This window comes from Protobothrops mucrosquamatus, unplaced genomic scaffold (assembly GCF_001527695.2).
Source record: "Protobothrops mucrosquamatus isolate PMUCROS unplaced genomic scaffold, P.Mucros_1.0 scaffold2402, whole genome shotgun sequence".
NCBI classification, from domain to species: domain Eukaryota; kingdom Metazoa; phylum Chordata; class Lepidosauria; order Squamata; family Viperidae; genus Protobothrops; species Protobothrops mucrosquamatus.
This window is the reverse complement of record NW_015388474.1, coordinates 124,764-144,575: the sequence shown is the minus strand read 5'-3', so window position 1 is coordinate 144,575 and position 19,812 is coordinate 124,764. Positions and strand designations below refer to the sequence as shown.

General features: G+C 48.4%; 1 protein-coding gene across 1 annotated transcript in view; it reads right to left on the bottom strand.

Moving 5' to 3' along the window:
- PHC1 (polyhomeotic homolog 1) overlaps nt 1-19,812 on the bottom strand; it is a 126,712-nt gene that overhangs the window by 75,358 nt on the left and 31,542 nt on the right. Inside the window, exon 9 of the mRNA XM_015824877.1 lies at nt 1,927-2,135. Coding sequence (XP_015680363.1) covers nt 1,927-2,135 — 209 coding nt within the window. The remainder of the gene's footprint in view (nt 1-1,926; nt 2,136-19,812) is intronic.

Below are 19,812 nucleotides of genomic sequence, written 5' to 3'. Positions count from 1 at the left end.
CCAAAAACAACCAGGAAAAAAAGGTTAAAACAGAAGAGTGTCTCTTCTGAACAAGAAAAAAAAAAGATCACATCCGCATCCAGTTCTTGGGGGTGGAGTGGGGGATTTTTATTTTTTGCCTTGTTTTGCTCTTTTAAAAAAACCGTCCCCCTGAACACCAGAAGCTGCACACCATCATCATTCACCTGCTGCGCCCCCCATAGACCCAAATCCCTTCTTTCCCTTCCTTTGAAACAAACAACCACCCCCCAATCCTCCCATTCCTGCCTTCTGGATTACAATGAAAGAAAGCCAAGTTTTTTCTTTTGTGGTCTTTACATATTTAAATTGCTAGAAGGTAGTGGGGAAGCAAGCCATCATAAGACACTCTTCTGTTTTAACCTTTTTCCCCTGTCGTTTTTTGGAGTTTTCATCCTGCTTTCTTGAGAGGGCAGCTTTTGGGGATTTGAAGCTGTCCCCTCCCCCTCCCCCAAGCCACAGTGGAGGAAGACATCTGCTGCCCGCCTGGCCACGTTCTTCCTCCTGTCCTAGGTTTTTGTTGTTGTTAGCAGTTCTGCTGAGGATTGGCAGCGAGGGTATGTGTGTTTCGTTTTTATTCCCCTCCCTGTCTGCTGGGTGGGTGCAGCAGGTTTTGGTCATTTCTGTTGTGGTGGAAGATTACCCACGAAGCATGTTTGTTTGGGGGGGGGGGATCCCCACTCTGGTTACTAAGTTTGCTTAAATCCTCTTCCTCCACCTCCTCCTCACCGGAGCCCCCCTTTGTTTGCAACGGTGCAGCAGGAAGACTCCTGCCAAGCTAGGGATGATGGGGATCTGCCCTCTGCGGAGTAGGGGCAGGGCTCCAAATAGGCGCTTCTTCTGGGCTCAACAGACGCGCCAAGATCAGTGCCAAACTCCATCTGATCAGCACTTCTTCTGGGCTCAGCAGACACACCAGGATCAGCGCCGAACTCCAGCTGATTGGCACTTCTTCAGGGCTCAGCAGAAGCACCAGGATCAGCACTGATCCTGGTGCTTCTGCTGAGCCCTGACAGCCCCGAAAAAGTGCCAATCAACTGGAAAGCAGCACTGATCCTGGCGCTTCCGCTGAGCCCTGAAGCGCCGATCAGCTGGAGCCCAGCGCTGATCCTAGCGCTTCTGCTGAGCCCTGACAGCCCTGCAGCTCCAGCCTTGTGCGGTGCTGCCGCCAGTTCACCTCATTCCCCTCCCCCACTACACTTCTCTAGGATGGTCGCGTACCACCTGCCAGGTGCCAATGTACCACAGGTGGTACCCGTACCACTGGTTGAAAAGCCCTGACTTAGGGAGTGCTATAAAGTACTATGAAACGGTATATAAGTCTAAGTGCTATTGCTATAAGAACCATTAATCTCATTGCAACCCCAATAGCATGACAATTTATATATTATAAATGTATTATATTATATTTATGTAGTCTTTTCTATATAAATGCAAAGTCCAACAAATCTGAAATATTTTTTGGCATTGAATAAGACATAATTTAAGATTTACTAAAGTTTTGGTACTGATATTAAAACTACTCCCATGCCCTAATCTAATTCTTTTTTCCATTCAGCTTTTTAAGTTTTATATCAAATTAATTCACCACAACAGGATTTTATAGAGGGCAATTATAATGGTTTGGGGGTCATAAGATTTAATGTTTGTAGTTGATTATGTTTATTAGGCTAAAATGTCACAGGTCCAAACTGGAACATTAATAGATGTTGTCACTGTAAATACTGCCATTGAGCTGCACTAGCAAATAATACTTGTCGCATAATGCAAAAAATAAGCATTCATCATTTTCATCTACTCATTGCTTCCTATCAAATATTTTCATATATATTCCCCCATAATTCTGAGATTTGTATTAGGATCAACTTAGAATGACGAAAGGGATCAAAATGCTAACAGTCTTCTTACCGGGAAAGGCTCTGCCCCTTCTTGAATGACAAAGCCCTCTATGATATGTGTAAGGATCTGAGGCTTGACAATGGCTTGTGGAGGTTTGGAATCTCCAGTTTGACGTGACAACACAGCCAGTGTAGGAACAGAAGCAATTGTTGGATTTGCAGAGTTGGGGTCACTTGGGGATGCATTTAAAGTACCACTGGTGAAAGAGTCAGACTTCTCTAAAACAGAAACATTAACAAACTAAAATTTAAACCTGCTATATATTTAACAAAAAGGATTAGTTTTATAAAATTAAATCCATGTATTTATTGTTAAATATAATTCCATGTTGGAATTGCATACATTGTTAAACCTTCATATATTTAGTTAGTTAGTTATCATATTATTTGATTGATTGAAATAAAAAAATTGAAACACTGAAAAGTATAAAATAAAGCTAAAAACAATAACAGGTGATGTTAATAATAATGGAGCCACTTCACTAGTTTGCTGGTCCTCCAGGGTTCTCAGGCATAACCAAGTCTTAAGACCTTTGAAAATTCAGACATGATGGAGTCAGCATGATTGTATTTGTTTATCAGTATTTAACCCCCTTTCAGAATTTGAGATTCAATACCAGTTGGGATGACGTAGCAGGGCAACTACTGCTCATGACAATTTCTTCCTAGGGGGGTCTCAAGTGTTGTTCCCTACTTCACATGTCAGTTTCTACTCATAGGAAATCACATGCTGATTGAGGACCAGAGAGAACAGCACAATTATGAGCCATGGAGGGGAGAAAATTATATGTGGAAACAAAGCTTGATCCTAAGCATTTCCCAAGATTCAGAGGCTTTACTATATTTCTTGATATAGCATCATTAAGATTCTATTCATGTACAAATGCCTCAATCCCCAACTAGAAAAAACTTGTGATTACCTCTATAGTTATCTGATGTCTTATATGAATTCACACATATGGGTTTGTGCCTACATACCTATTCAAACAGATAGGCACCCACTGTCCTCAATATTGCACTTATCATTTCACTCAGTTTTGTCAGTTCTTTCAGGTAAGCAAAGTCAAGAAATAGACATCAAAGAAATAGGAATAGGAATAGGAATAGAATAGAATAGAAGCTGGAAGGGACCTTGGAGGTCTTTTACTCCAGACCCTTGCTCAAGCAGGAGAACCTACATTATTTCACACAAGTGACTATCTAGTCTCTTCTTAAAAACCTCCAGGAATTTTCTCCACAAAGAGGGGGTCAAATTATTCTCCAAAGCACCAGAGGGCAGGACAAGAAACAATGGTTGGAAACTGATCAAAGAGAGAAGCAACCTGGAATTAAGGAGAAACTTCCTGACAGTGAGGACAATTAACCAGTGGAACAGATTGCCTTCAGAAATCATGAGTGCTCCATCACTGCTTAGAGGACCTCCAAGATCCCTTCCAGCTATTCTATTCTGTTCTGTCCTGTCCTGTCCATGTGGATGTTGTACTATTGAGGACCACACTATTGAGTATAGTTTGTCAGCCAGCTACAAATCCATCTGGAGGTGATGTTGTCTATTCCACCTTTTTCTAGCTTACCAAGCAGTAGATTGTGGTCTACTTTGTTAAATGCTTTACTGAAATCTAAGTATACTATGTCCAGAGCATTTCGCTGGTCTACTAATTTAGTCACTTCAACAAAGAATGAAATAAGATTGGTTTGACATGATCTGTTTTTAACAAACCCGTGCTGGCTGGTAGTTATAATTTCGTTTGCTTCTAGTTGTTCGCAAATCTGTTTTTTGATTATCTTTTCCAGGATCTTCCCAGGTATTGATGTTAGACTGATTGGGCTGTAGTTTTCTGGGTCTGTTTTTCTTTCTTTCTTGAAAATGGGAACCACATCAGCCCTTTTCCAATCCTCAGTTACTTCCCTAGCACTCCAGGATTTTTTAAAGATATTTTGCAATGATTCTGAGATAACATCTGCCAGCCCCTTCAGAACTCTGGGATGTAATCTGTTGGGTCCTGGTGATTTATATTCGTCAAGGTCGGATAGGTGTTCTCTTACCATTTTCTTATTTTAATTTTTGTTTTTAATTTGTCTTTTACAGTAGTTTTTTTTAACATGTTGGGCTATAATTTCTTTTTGTGTGAAGACTGATGCAAAGAGTTAAGCAGCTCTGCTTTCCCCCTACTACCTGTTACTTCCTTGCCATATTCTCTGTTTAGTCAACCTACAGTTTCCTTGTCTTTTTTCTTGTTATTAATATGTTGAAAGAAACATTTTTATTATCCTTGATTTCTGTTGCAAGTCTTTGTTCATTTTGAGACTTTGCTTTCCTGATTTCATCTTTGCATGTTCTGGCTGTCTGCTGATAATCAGCCTTAGTTATGTGTCCTTCTTTCCATTTTTTGTACTTGCTATTTTGCTGGTGATTTCCTCCTTACCCCAATTTCTTCTTTTCCTTTATCCTTTCTATCTTCCTTATCTAAATTTCTGCTCCTTTTTCCCCCTCTCCTTGTTCCTTCCTATTTAGTTTAGTAACTTCTCTCCCCATGATCTGATACTGCTTCCTACACTGCCACCATCTTGGCAAATGCTAAAACTCTACTTAGCCTATAACAAAATCTTGAAAACCTGACTGTATTTCCCCTTCCTTTCCTCTTATACCAATAAGACTCAAAACAGGGCAATGTTATCTGGTATTCCTGGATAATGTTCATGGTTTACTAATGGTTGCTTCATATTTTCTATTTCTGTGTATTTTATACATTCTGAAGGGCCTAACAGCATCCTGAAATCAAAATGAACTCAAGTGGATGGAATGTGTGAATTTAGATGCTCACACAGTTATTAGTAAATACACAATTCTTTACTGTTTTTTATGACTTACACAAACTGGTAAGTAATATCTAGCTACCCGGATTCAAAGGGGAAAGATTATTTAGAATGTGTCTGTACATTATACCTGTCAGGTCTCCTTTAAGTCATCTTTTTTCCCAAGATCAAGTAGCTCAGATGCACAAGTCCCGAAAAAAATGTGGAATACCAATGCTACAAAATTACATGACCATGCATGCTTAGATCACATTTTTGCACTATGTCTGGATTGATGCACAACCCAATTAAAAAAACAAGCTAACGTTATTTGGGGTTGGGCATGGAGTAATGACAATACTAATGGATAGGACAGCTCTGCCAAACTCCACAACCTGATGAGGTGAAGATCCAAGTGTCAGATGAAACTGGAAAGTTGAATCTATACCTGTTATTGTGAAATAGGATGCAAGTACTTGATTAAATCATAACATGGCATCATTAAAGCTACAGGTACTCCTTGACTTACAACAGTGTTTAGTGAACGTTCAAAGTTATAACAACACTGGAAAAAGTGATTTATGACTGCTTTTCACACGACCCTTGTAATATCCCCATGGTTACATGATCAAAATTCAGGTGTTTGGCAACTGACTCATATTTATAACAGTTGCAGTGTCCCGGGATCACATGATCCCCTTTCTTCTGACAAGCAAGATCAATGGGGAAGTCAGATTTACTTAACAACCGTGTTACTGACTTAACAACTGCAGTGATTCACTTAACAACTGTGATGAGAAAGGTTGTAAAATGGAGCAAAATTCATTTTACAACTATCTCACTTAAGCAACAGAAATTTTGGACTTAATTGTGGTCATAAGTTGAGAACTACCTGAACCACCCAGTTTGCAAGATACTGGGTAAAATGAGACTGCCTTTCCAAAGTCCAGAGCAGAGACAAACAAATGCTGGTTTTCCCACTAGGAGACAGTATAAAAAAGTTAGACCACCACCAGAGACACTGTATGTGCTTGAGCCTTTCCAAGATAATTTGGGAATCTGAGAAAAATGCAAAGAGAATTAAGTACTTTTTCAACTAAAAAGTGAATATAAAAGAAATACTGTGTTTATATGGTAGGTTCAAAAAGTCCAACCAAACCCAGAATTTATGAGATGTCTTACTCATATAATAGACATCCAAAAAGATGTCTTCCATTTCAAAGGGCAGGCAGTTATAGCTTCAAAGTTTTTATACCAAAATGGGTAAAACCAATGACAAACTCAAAGATAAAGAAAAGGACAATAGGCTGAGTTTTAAAAAAAAAATTCAAAACTCTCAACTGGATGCAACAATTCAAAACTGAAGATATCACAGCAAAGTGCACCTTTAAAGAATAAAATGAAAATTGTTTGATTTGAGCCACAAAAGAAAATCTAAAATGTGAGAAACTTGGGCAAAACTAAGGAAAAACTTTGTGAGCAAATAGAAGGAATGAGATTTATTTCATTTTGCACTCTGCAAAATTTGAGGGTTGTCACATCAATAGAGCACATATTGAGTGTAGGTCAGACTGAACAGGAAAGTGGACACTGTTTATACCCAAATGGAAGAAAAGTATGCTAAAGAAGGCTAAAACTAAAACTTCATTAGAATGCAGTCAGGACTTTCCTGAAGAACCTTGGCTCTTTTCTGAACAACCAAAGGAAGTGTCACAAACACGTAAGAAAATTTCAGGATCACAGATCTGTGACTGACATTCCCTTCCTAGTTAGTGACTGAAGAATTTATTTATAGCTCCTCATCATTCACATTCAATGTCTAGGAATTCAAAAATGTTGTCCCAAACTATTTCATGAACATTGTATACCTGGCTATGCTCCTTTCTCATAATTGAAACTGAAGCAAAGGTGACATTTGTTTAAACAAGCTATTACAAAATTGTTCATAATCACCCGAATAATATGTTCTCTAAGCAAGCTGTTTGAATGCCTACAAACTCTTGTAGATAGCAGATAGCACAGCTTTTCCTCCCTATCTACTGGGCATGAGAATCTGCCTCTTGGTGTAAGAGATGCAGATGATCAGCACAGTAGACCAGAGGTCCCCAACCTTTTGAGCACCAGGGACCGGTTCTGTGGAGAGAAGTTTTTCCGTGGACCGGAAGGTGTGTGGTTTTGTGTGCTGCCTGCATCCCACGGATGGGGCTTTGCTTGTTTGTGCGGACTGGTTGCTGGCATGCCACAGCTCGGTACTGGTCCATGGACTGGGGGTTGGGGACCTCTGCAGTAGACTGTTTGGGGCTGGTAAAAGAAGTTCCCTTCTGAAGGTTTTCATGTTCATCTAACAAAGCAGGTAGGTAAAAATCTCCCATGTAAAAAGGAAGCAGAGGAGGGAAGGGGCGTTGTCTTACCTGAATGGCTTTTCTCACCACGGAGATGGGGAATCCACCAATGGGTTTAGACTGTGTTCCTGCCCAATCAGATCAAGTCAGCCAAACGTGCTACGCCTGTCCTGGACTAGGGTGTCCCAGTCTCGACTTGATCTTGCCCAGGACAGATGTGCAAGTTTGGCTCTTAGGCAGGTAGACTATCATTCTCAGCAGGGAGATGGAGAATCAACTCCTGCCCTCGCAGGTTATCTAGGTCTAGTATTAGATTCGTGAGCCAACACGTCTTGCTGTTGGTCAATGGCTTCGCCCGCGTCGAGCCATTGACCGACAGCAAGACATGTTGGCTCACGAATCTAATCCTAGGCCTAGATAACGTGCGAGGGCAGGAGTTGATTCTCCATCTCCGTGCTGAGAAAAGGCGTTCAGGTAAGACAACGCCCCTTCTCCAGCACAGGAGATGGAGAATCCACCAATGGGAATACCAAAGCCTACTGTCCCTGTGGGAGGGGAGCAGGCCGGTCCGGTGTGACACCTCGAGGTACGAGCTGTTGGAGAACTCTCCTGCCGAAGGAGGCCTCCGCCGAGGCGAACCTGTCCAGTTTATAGCGTCGTATAAAGGGCAACGGTGAAGACCACGTAGCCACCCTACAAACGTCCTCAATGGACGCCTGAGTGACCCAAGCTGCTGAAGTAGCTGCACTACGGGTTGAGTGGGCTGTGACATGTCGTGGAACCAGCAATGACTCAGACTGGTACGCCCGCGCAATGCACGCCCTGATCCACCTGCCAATCGTGGAGGAAGATACCTTCCGACCCTTGGAAGAAGGGTGGAAGGAAACAAAGAGGGCCTCAGAATTGCAGAAGGTAGCCGTCTGTGCGACGTGGAGTGCCCTACGAACGTCCAGAAGGTGCCATTGCCGTTCCAGAGCATGAGATGGATTAGGGCAAAAATCTGGAAGCACAATTTCCTGAGCCCTGTGGAATAGAGAGTTCACCTTAGGGACAAAGGTAGGGTCTAAATCAGTGGTTCTCAACCTTTTTAATGCCGTGACCCCCAACCGGTCGTAAGTCGAGGACTAAACCGGTCATAAGTCAAGGACTAAACCGGTCGTAAGTCGAGGACTACCCAACTGGTCGTAAGTCGAGGACTTTCCCTGCCCGGGAGCGCCACGCATGCGTGGTTCCGCCCCCTGCGCCAGCCGAGGCGTAGCTGGCAAGCGGCAGAGACGGAGCAGGCCGACCACCAGCTGGCCCAGCTCAAGGGAGGTAAGGCACCCGCCGGAAAAGGGAAAAAAAAATGGCGGACAGCCTTGCTTGGCAACCCCCGTGAAATGGTCGATCGACCCCAAATGGGGTCGCGACCCATAGGTTGAGAACCGCTGGTCTAAATGAAGGAACACTCAGTCCCGGTGAAACATGCATGTCATCCCTGGTGGAAAGTGCCGCTAACTCAGATATCCGCCGTGCGGAAGTGATTGTCACCAGGAAGGCAACCTTGTGAGATAAGTGTCGCAGATCACACATTCTGAGAGGCTCAAAGGGCACCCTTGATAAATGAGCAAATCAATGGGATACTGCGGTGTCACAGGTAAGTAGAGTGGAGAGCAGCGACTTGTCTGCGTATCGTGTTCGGAGCTAAGCCCCTCTCTAGACCCTCTAGAAGGTAGTCTAAGATCCTTGGGATCATCAAGTCTGATATAGTCAAGTGATAGTTTGTGCACCACAAGCAGAAATTCTTCCATGTGGCCTCATAAATACAGTTGGTAGCGGGCCGTCAAGAGGCCTGGATCATGAAAATGACGCCTGCGAGCAAGACTCCTGGGATAAGATCCTGCGCTCAAGTGCCAGGCGGATAACTGGAGCCATTGAGGATCTGGATGAAGTAGGGTTCCCTGGCTGAGTGAGACCCGATCCGGAGGGATCCTCCATGGGGGCACTATGGAGAGGTTCACGAGGTCGGTGAACCACGGTCTCTGCGGCCAGTACGGGGCCACTAGAAGAACGTCCGCCCTCTCCTGAAGGAGCTTGCGGACAACCACTGGAAGAAGAGGGAGAGGAGGAAAGGCGTAGAGCAGTCCCTCCGGCCAAGGACACCGGAGAGCATCCGCCCTTTCTGCTCCTGGGGATGGGAAACAGGAGAAGAACCTCGGTAGATGAGGTTTCAAAAAGGTCTATTGTCAGTAAGCCGAAGCGGTTGGAGATCTCCCTGAAGAGATCTGGATGTAGACGCCATTCCAAGTGGTCCACTGTTGACCTGCTTAGGAAGTCTGCCTGTCTGTTCGCCTCCCCTGATATGTGGTCGGTCTTGATGGAGGCAAGGTTAGTCTCTGCCCAGGAGCACAGCAATTGGGCCTCGGTCATGAGTGCACAGGATCGGGTGCCCCCTTGCCGGTTCACATGGGCTTTTGCAGCTACGTTGTCTGTGAGTATCAATACGTGACGCTTCGCTACCATGCTGCGGAAGTGACGGAGTGCCAGGTGTATGGCCCTGAGCTCCAGCCATTTGATATTGTGCCGGAGGTCTGAGTGGGACCATCGGCCTTGGACCCACTGTGACCAAGATGTGCTCCCCAGCCGAACAGGCTGGCGTCGGTCATAAGGGTGAGTCTATTGGGTTCCTTGAAGTAGGATCCTCTGAGCATGGCCGGCGAGAGCCACCACTTGAAAGATCTTACCCTCCGATTGGAGGAACTGGTGTTGAGTCTTTGGGAGGGGAGTAGGAACCACTGGAGGTTCCTGGAATGAAGCCTGGCCAATGGGACAATTGCTTTGGCCGAAATCATTTTCCCTAATAATTGGGAGAGGATGGCCAGCGTCACTGTTCGGTCTCTGTATATTTGGAGGACCAACTCCCAGATGCTGTCCTGGCATTCCTGGGTGAGATAGACCCGGCATTCTACCATGTCTATGACGGCCCCTAGGTGCAATAGCCTGGTTGTAGGGACCGTATGGCTCTTGGAGAAATCTATCGAGAACCCGTGAATCTGGAGTACCTCTATCACCAGTTCGAGGTCCGACTGAGCAGCCTGGATCGACGATGACTGGATTAGAATGTCGTCCAGCTAACACTGGAGTCGGACAGGCACCAGTCTCAGGTGAGCGGCCAGAACCGCCAGGATCTTGGTAAAGACTCTCGGAGCCGAGGACAGGCCGAACGGGAGTGTCCTGTATTGGTAATGGTGACCCATGTAGGCGAACCGTAGAAACCGGCAGTGGTTGAGAGAGATGGGGATGTGGAGATACGCTTCCGTAAGGTCGATGGACGTCAGGAAGTCTCCCTTTCTTACGCTTCCCAAGATGGACTGAAGCGTTTGCATCTTGAATTTTCGGTATGCAAGATGATAGTTTAACCCTTTTAGGTCTAGGATAGCTCTCCATCCCCCCGAGGCCTTGGGAACGACGAAGAGGATGGAGTAAAATCCCCGACCTCTCTGACCCAGCGGCACCGGTTCTATGGCCCTTATGCTCAAGAGGTGACAAATGGCCTCTTGCATTAGTCCTTTCTTTGTGGGATTTCTTAATTGGGGACAAGATATGAAACGTCCCGGAGGATTGGAGACAAATTCCAGGGACAGGCCGTGACGAATGGTGTTCAGGCCCCAGGCGTCCATGGTGGTGGCCTCCCACTGGCGGGTGAAGAGGGACAAACTGCCCCCTATGGGAGGAGCCACCCAAGAGTCACTTGGACCGTCGGAATGGGCGTCCGCCCCCTTGAAAGGGCTGCTTGCCCTGAAATTGTTGCCTGGGTCTGGAAAACGTTCTGTCAGGCAGCCGGTCTTGCCTGGCAGGAAAGGAACGGTTGGGCTGGGTATAGCTGGGACTAGCTCCTGACCTAAAGGACTGTCTCTGGGTGTAAGGGTTGGCCCATCTATCAGCTTGCTTTATGAGATGGTTGAGTATCTTACGTTTGTCCTTGTTTTCCTTCAGGTAAGGTGCTAAGGCTTCCCCGAATAGTTTACCTCCCTGATATGGAGCTGCTGACAAGCGCCATTTGGATTTAGCATCAGCATGCCAGTGTTTTAACCAGAGCATGCGACATACTGTCATGTTAGATGCCATAGCCCTGGAAGAAAATCTGGCAGCGTGTAGGGTTGCATCAGAAGCATATTCCGCGGCCGCTACTAGTTTGCTGATGTGTACGGATATCCTCCGGGGGAATCCTGGCCTGGAGCTGACGGAGCCAGAAGAGAGAAGACCTAATAAAAAAGGATGCTGAGGTGGTTGCTCTAATAGCCCACGCCGCAGCTTGATGGGTTCTGCGGAACGTCAGTTCCCATCTGCGATCCTCTGCCTTCAGGGCCTCAGATATATCCCCTGAGATAGCGGTGGGGGATACAAGAGGACCCAGGGGCTCGTCCACCGCGGGCACCTCCAGTGCATCAGCCAAATCTTGGGCAACGCTGAACAGTTTTTTGTCGTTCCTACTGGGGAAAGGAAAGGTGCCCGGGGAGGCACACTGTTTCCGGACCGCATTGAGAAAAAGGGGCAGACAGGGCACATGGTGTTGGGTTGTTACCGGTTCGGTGAAGACCAGATCTGCCTCTGAGTCTGGTATAGTTGCCGTTGCCGGCGCCAAGCAATCGGGCCCGATATGAGCTGTGGAACTGGCCTTGCGGAGCAGGGGAAAAAAAAGAGAAGGATTAAACAGACCACCAAAGGATGGTGGTTCCAGGGAAGGATCATCCTCATCTGACCATGGGGCATCTAACTCTGGATCGTACTCATGAGGGCATGAAGCTCTGGAATATGAGGACTGGGACAGAGAAGAAGGCGCATGATATATGCCACAGTAGCTGATTGGGGGATCGGTAGAGAAATAACCAACTCAGCCCTGGGTGCCTGTGACCTGGCCTCGAGAGCTCGCTCTACCGCCTGAGCAATTAGCGCCTGAAGGTGGTCCTCGGGGGGAAGGTTGGCCGGTTTGGCTGTCCTGAGTCCAGCGGCCATGGGAGTGAAGGTGGCTTCAGGCACCGGGCGCTGGGTTCGTGGAACCGGTAAAGATTGAGAGAAGTCGCGATCTGGACCAGGCGGAACAGTAGAAGAGAGAAGTTATCCTGGTGACCAGACCCCCTGGGAAGAAGGGTCCAGGGGTAAGTCAAAAGGAGGGGCCCCGGCCTGTTCGGCCTCAAACCTGGCCTGCTTTTGTGCTTTGGAGAATTCTTTCTCCAGGGCCTGGTGTCTCCTGCTGGCCTGTTTCTCCGCCGTTTTGGAGGTTTTCCCAGCAGAAATGGCCTTGGCCTTGGCCGAGATCCTGCCAGTGGCCTCCTGGTTGGAGGATCTATGTCATTTCCGGCCCGAGGAGGAAGGTAAGGTATCCTTGCTCGTAGGGACCGTATTGTCCTCCATTTTGGCGGAATAAACACAGGTGCACGAGAGGGTACCCCTGGTTTATTTGAGAAGGCGTAGGCATGGAGAAAGGAAAGGAGCAAAGAGCAGGGAATGTACTGGCCTCCCTGCTCCCCTGGTCACCAGACTGGTACTGCTGAATGACCGGTCGCGTCTGCGGCCACGCGGTGTTGCCTGGCCAGCTGCTTGGAGAGACGGCTTACGCGACGGACGGGCCTGTGAGACGGCGAAGTCCCTGTCCACAATGAGGTGACCAGGTCTAGAGACACCAGCTCAAGATCTTGACAGAAAATTGGAAAGGAGAATATATATGCACTAAGTCTTTAGTATTCTGGCAAGAAGAGAAAGGAAAAGGAAAAAGGCGCTATCCCCTAGAGATCTTTGAGGAATTTCTTGTTTAGGGTAAGGCCTTGAGGCCTGTATAACAGTAGAGGAATGCATTCCAAAATGGCGGCCGTGCTCTAGAGACTGCACTTGAGGAGTCTTGAGGAGTGCTGGATCACGTTTTGGGTCTCCCCTTTTTGTCCTGCCTGATCCTGCCCACCCGAGGCAGATAAGCAAGGGGGCGCAGAAAGGTGGAGGAGGGAGCCCCCGCCTCGTGTCTCCCTGGGCAATGAATCGGGTGGCCACGCGGTCCACAAAATGGCCACCGCGTGAGAAGAATGTCCTTGAAGCCTCAGACGCTGCGAGAATGACGAGCCAGCTCTTTCTACCTTCGGAGAAGGTTGCTGGCAAACAAGAGTGTTCGCGACCACCCAGAGGGCGGCCGCCACGTTCTGAGGCCGGGAGGGGCTCGTCCGAGTTCCCTCCGAATGTGTGCTGCTTCAAACGGCCAACTCTCAGCTGATTTGAAAGCGGCCAATTCACCGTTGGCGCGCGCGTGTTCAGCTGCTGGAGCTGCGGCCGCAGGCTCCACCGAATGAGAGGAGAGGATTAAGAGGCTGAAGAGGGGAACTGAGTGAAGGCAGGGGAGCTACAGCACTGATCCCAGTGCTGTTTGGGGAGAGAGGGGAAGGTAAGCCTTTTGTTTGAGTGAAAAAGGAAAAGAACGGAGAACTTGGAGCGTTGCTGCCAAGGGAGAAGGGAAGGCTTGTGCTCAGAACAGAGGGAAAAGGGAATTTGGAATAGAAGTCAACATGGCTCATTGCTGAATTCAGCGCTGCCCAGGAGACTCAGGGAAAATGGAAAATCCACCAATGATAGTCTACCTACCTAAGAGCCAAACTTGCACATCTGTCCTGGGCAAGATCAAGTCGAGACTGGGACACCCTAGTCCAGGACAGGCGTAGCATGTTTGGCTGACTTGATCTGATTGGGCAGGAATAGATCTAAACCCATTGGTGGATTCTCCATCTCCTGTGCTGGAGAATAGGAACCAACTTGAAAAATCATGTTTGAAGTACCCTGAACAAAGCGTCTGATGGGAGTTGCTGACACCATGTACCCTAGGAGGTGCAGGATGAACTAGGCTCAAGTAGTAAAATGACAGGATTTCCTTGAGAACAGATAATCATCATACTCAAAATGGTCTTCAAGGAAGACAGTAGCTCTCTTGGTCATATCTTGATGTTTGCCAATAAACTAATTCACGTGGGATAATAAAATATGCTGTTTTTTGTAATTTGTTTCTAAACCTAAGAGATTCCCCAACTTTGAAATATTGTGAATGAAAATGAAGTAGGAATTTCTGCAACTATCCTCAGGAATAAAATGAAGCAATAAATCAAAAAAATATTGCAAGTCAGATGGTATTGGCAGATGTCATGAGTTCAACCATCTCTCAAGCCAAACTGTGACTTTTCAGAAGGTTCTGATCTGGCAGAAGTTCCAGAACGTAACTTTTTTGGGAGAAGAAGGGGGAATGAAATAAAACATTTTTTTTCATTTTATGGACACCTCAAATATTTACTCTTGCCTGATAGAAATGATTAGCAATGGCCATTAATATCCCATGATGATATTAAGCTATTATAGTAAAGGGGCGTTGTCTTACCTGAACGCCTTTTCTCAGCACGGAGATGGAGGATCCACAGAATGGGTTGAGACTGTATTCCTGCCCAATCAGATCAAGTCAGCCAAAGTTGTCACGCCCCGTCCTGGGCTTCAGATCCCAGTCTTCACGCGAGCGTAGCCATTGACTGACCAAGAACGTACTGGCTCACAAAGTACCCTAGTTACTAGGAACCCCCAGAAATCGAGGGAGGGATGTGGATCCTCCATCTCCGTGCTGAGAAAAGGCGTTCAGATAAGACAACGCCCCTTCTCCAGCACTGGAGATGGAGGATCCACAGAATGGGACCTACCAAAGCTTATAGTCCCTGAGGGTGGGAAATAGACCGGTCGGGAGTGACACCTTGGTGTACCACCTGTTGGAGGACCCTCCTGCCGAAGGAGGCCTCTGCCGCGGCAAATTTATCAATTTTGTAGTGACGAATGAATTGTGATGGTGAGGACCAAGTGGCCGCTCTACAGACATCCTCAATGGACGCTTGAGTGGCCCAGGCTGCAGATGTAGATGCACTCCGTGTAGAGTGAGCTGTCACTCGTTGTGGAACTGGCAATGACTCCGCTTGATATGCTCCTGCGATGCAAGCCCTAATCCACCTGCCGATCGTGGAAGAGGAGACCTTCTAACCCCTGGAGACCTTTTGACCCCTGGAGGAAGGGTGGAAGGACACAAACAGGGCCTCTGACTTACGGAAATCCGCTGTCCGTGAAATATAGTAACGGAGCGCCCTGCGGAGATCTAAGCAATGCCATTGCCGTTCCTGGGTACACGAAGGGTTAGGGCAAAAATCCGGGAGGACAATCTCCTGGGACCTATGAAAAAGTGAGTTCACTTTCGTAACGAAGGTGGGATCAAGGCGAAGTACCACTCTATCTGAATGGAACATGCATAGGTCCTTGCGGACCGATAGAGCCGCCAGCTCGGAGATGCGTCTAGCAGACGTAATGGCCACTAAGAAAGCCACTTTGTGGGACAAGTGACAAACGTCGCAGGACGCTAAGGGCTCAAAAGGTGACTTCGTTAGGGCCCGGAGCACACGAGGCAGTTCCCAGGAAGGGTACCTATGCACTGTAGGTGGTCGGGAGTTGGCTGCTCCTTTAAGGAAAGAGCGAATCAGCGGGTGGTGTCCTAAGGAGCCTACGGATTCACAGGTGAGGACAGTAGAAAGAGTAGCCACTTGTCTACGTAACGTGTTAGCAGCAAGGCCCCTCTCCAGGCTGTCCAGCAGAAATTCCAGCATATGGGGAATAGTGAGCTGTGAGAGTGACAAGTGACGCCTGGAGACCCAAGCACAAAATTTTATCCACGTGGCCTCGTAAATGCGGTTCGTGGAAGGGCGACGGGAAGCCTGGATTACCTCAATTACCTTCACTGAACAAGACTGTTGTGACAAGTAAGAGCGCTCAAGTGCCAAACGGCTAACTGGAGCCATTGGGGATCCGGATGGGTGATCAACCCCTGGCTGAGCGATGCCCTGTCCGGGGGAATTCGCCATGGTTCCGAGATGGAGAGACTCACCAGTCCGCTTCCTCCCGGAGCAGTTTGCGTACCACCGCCGGAAGGAGAGGGAGAGGGTGGAATGCATAAAGCAGACCCCGGGGCCAAGCATTGCGGAGCGCATCCGTCTGTTCCGCTCCTTGAGACGGGAATCGGGAGAAGAACCGTGGTAGTTGGGCATTGGCCGGGGATGCAAACAGGTCCACCAGCGACAGGCCAAAGCGGTGACACGCCTCCTTGAAGACCCTCGGGTGGAGCTTCCACTCTGAGTGGTCTACTATCGTCCTGCTCAACATGTTGGCCTGAGTATTGTCCTTCCCCAAGATGTGATCGGCTTTGATGGAAGCCAAATTGTGCTCCGCCCAGGTTCCCAGTAACATTGACTCGTTTAGAAGAGATCGGGAACGAGTACCCCCCTGCCTGTTCACATGGGCTTTGGCCGTCACGTTGTCTGTGAGGACTAGCACGTGACGCCGTCGCACCAGGTCACGGAAATGCCGTAGGGCTAGGTGTTTAGCCCGAAGCTCCAGCCAATTTATGTCGTGTCGAAGGTCCGAGTGGGACCAACGACCCTGTGTCCAATTCGATTGTAGGTGTGCACCCCAGCCACACAGGCTGGCATCGGTTGTGAGTAGTGTCCGATCCGGTTCCTTGAACCGCGACCCTTTGAGTACGGCGGGGGACGGCCACCATGTGAGAGACCTCAAGACCTGAGATGGGAGCTTCACCCTCTGGTGAGAGGCGCTGAGGTTCTGCCTCTGAAAGGGAAGCAGAAACCACTGCAGTTCCCTGGAGTGAAGCCTGGACCACGGGACAATTGCAATAGTTGAGATCATTTGACCTAGTAGTTTGGATAAGCTGATGACAGATGCTGTCCTTCTCCTGCGAATCTGAAGGATGGCCTTTCTCAAGTTGTCCCTGCGCTCCTGAGACAAATACACCCGACACTCCTTCGTGTCTATGATGGCCCCTAGATGTAGTAGCCTTGTAGTGGGAACCAAGTGGCTCTTGGGGAAGTTTATCGAGAACCCGTGGTCCTGGAGCAGCCTTACCACCCGTTCAAGATCCGTCCTGGCGGAGTGGACGGAAGACGATTGGATCAGGATGTCGTCCAGATAACACTGGACCCTGACAGGTACCATCCTTAAGTGAGCTGCTAGGACCGCCAGGATCTTGGTAAACACCCTGGGAGCCGATGAGAGACCGAAGAGAAGGGCCTTGTATTGGTAGTGACGGCCCTTGTATATGAACCGTAGGAACCTCCGGTGGGCGAAAGAGATGGGGACATGGAGGTATGCTTCCGTGAGGTCGATAGACGTCAGGAAGTCCCCCCTTCTTACGTTTCCTAAGATGGATCTGAGCGTTTGCATCTTGAATTTGCGATATACAAGATGATAATTCAAGGCCTTTAGGTCCAAAATGGCCCTCCATCCCCCTGATGCTTTTGGCACAACAAAGAGTATGGAGTAAAATCCCCGACCTATCTGGTCCTCCGGAACAGTTTCTATGGCTCGTACGTCCAGCAGATGCTGGATGGCTTCGCCCATCAGTGTCCTCTTGGCCTGATTTCGAGGATATGGGCAAGAAATGAATCTGGTCGGTGGTGTCGGAGGTAAACTCTAGGTAAAGGCCGGAATTTATTGTTTTGAGGACCCATGCGTCCGTGGTGGTAGCCTCCCATTGGCGGGTGAACAGAGACAGTCTACCCCCTATGGGAGGGACCGTCAGGGAGTCACCTGGAGCGGCGGAATGGCCGGCCGCTCCCTCGAAAGGGCCGCTTACCCTGAAACTGTTGTCTGGGTTTAGTTGGCTGCCGGTCGTACTGCTTGTCCTGTCTGTCCTGTCTGGCCGGAAAGGGGCGGAAAGGCTGTGAGTAATTATACCTGTTCCCGGCCCGAAAGGACTGCCGACGGGCCAAATAATTCAGACGCTTCTCTGGTTTCTTGAGAATATGGCTAAGGACCTTACGCTTATCCTTATTCTCGGTGAGGTAGGGGTTCAAAGCCTCACCAAAAAGTTTGCCTCCTTGGTACGGAGCCGCCGCCAGACGCCACTTGGACTTGGCATCCGCATGCCAGCGTTTGAGCCAAAGCATGCGGCGTTCCGAGATGCTGGATGCCATGGCCTTGGAGGCAAACTTGGAGGCCTGGAGAGTTGCATCTGATGCGTACTCCAGGGCCGCCACCATCTTGCTAAGTTCCTGTTGTGATCGAATGTTATCTTCCGGGGTACGGGCTTGGAGCTGTTTAAGCCAGCGGTGGGCAGCCCTGTTAAAAAAGGATGCCGAGGTGGCCGCTCTAATTGCCCAAGTAGTCGCCTGGTGAGTCTTACGAAAGGCTAGCTCACACTTACGGTCATCCGCCTTGAGGGCATCAGAAACATCCCCAGCTATAGCGGTAGGGGAAACTAAGGGTCCAAAGGGTTCATCCACAGCAGGCACCTCTAGAGCCTCCTCCAGGTCCTTGGCCACGTTGTAAAGCTTTTTTGTCCGTGGCACTTGGGAGAGGAAGGGAGGCCGGGGCCGCCCATTGTTTCCGGACAGCGGTCAGAAACATGGGGGGACAAGGAATCCGGTGTTGTGTAGCCACTGGCTCAGTAAAGTTAGGATTGAATTCTGAGTCAGGGGAAACCATGGCAGTTGACGAGGAAGGATCAACCCCGGGTTGTGCTGTGGATGAGACCTTGCGGAGTAAGGTCACAAAGGAGGAGGGGTTAAACATACCACTAAATAACGGGGTCTGAGTAGAGGATTCCTCCTCATCAGACAGGGAACTCCTGCTTGTTGTCCTGGACCTGAAGTGACAATCCCTCAGAATATGAGGATCCAGAAGGTGAGGAGGGTGCATACTGAGTCTCAGGCCCTTGATCAATCATGGGCAGAGGATCACTACTTATCGGTCTAGGAGGTACGGCCCTTGCGTCAAGTGCACGGTCAACCGCCTGCGCAATTAATAGGGCCAGTCGATCCTCTGAAGGGAAGGAAGGGGGCTCAACTGGTCAAAGCCCAGCTGCTGTGGGGGTAAAGGTAGCTTCCGGAGTCCCATGGTGTGATGTTGGGGCATGTGGACATAAGACAGACCCTCAGTTGGGGGATTATCCATCCTAGCAATTTTTTGTGCCCTAGAGAATTCTTTTTCTAAGGCTTGGTGTCTCCTGTTAGCCTGCTTCTCTGCCCTCTTGGAGGTTTTGCTAGTGGATCTGACCCTATTTTTGGATGAGGTCTTGTCAGATTCCTCCATAGGAAGTTGGACAGAAGTTGCAGGGACCGCTGAAGAGGGGACAATACCCCTAGAGGGAGGGTCAGTAGCCTCCATTCCCCGATAACACAGGGACTCGTGGGGACCCCCCGGTATCAAGAGAAATTAGTCAACGGGAAGGACAGGCGCACTATCAGGTACGTCTGGAAACCCGGACACAACTGTAAGAGCAGCTGACTTTTTTTATGCGGACAGGACAGACACACAAAACGGGTATGCCTGGAATCCGCTCTGCTCACAGAGGATAATAGAAGGTGCTCAGTGGGACCACCTGGTATCCTGAGGCCCAAGAAATTCAGGAGCACAACAAGGTACTCTCCCGTGCCCAAATGACACTGAGGCCTAAATTATAATAGGAGACACCAAGTCTGAGGAGGAGAATGGCAAGTAGGGTTCAGGATGATGAGGTATTTATCACTGTTTAGGTCAGTTCTGAACTAGGCCTAAGCCAGGAACGTTCACACTGTACCCTAAAAAAGGCGGTCAGAGCCCAGAGATTGAGGCCAGACTGGTAGAAAAGAACTATGATCCGCCCACTGGGGGACCACAAGGCCCCGCCGAGGGCCTTCACTCGTAAATCCAAATTAGCTAATCCGCCTACA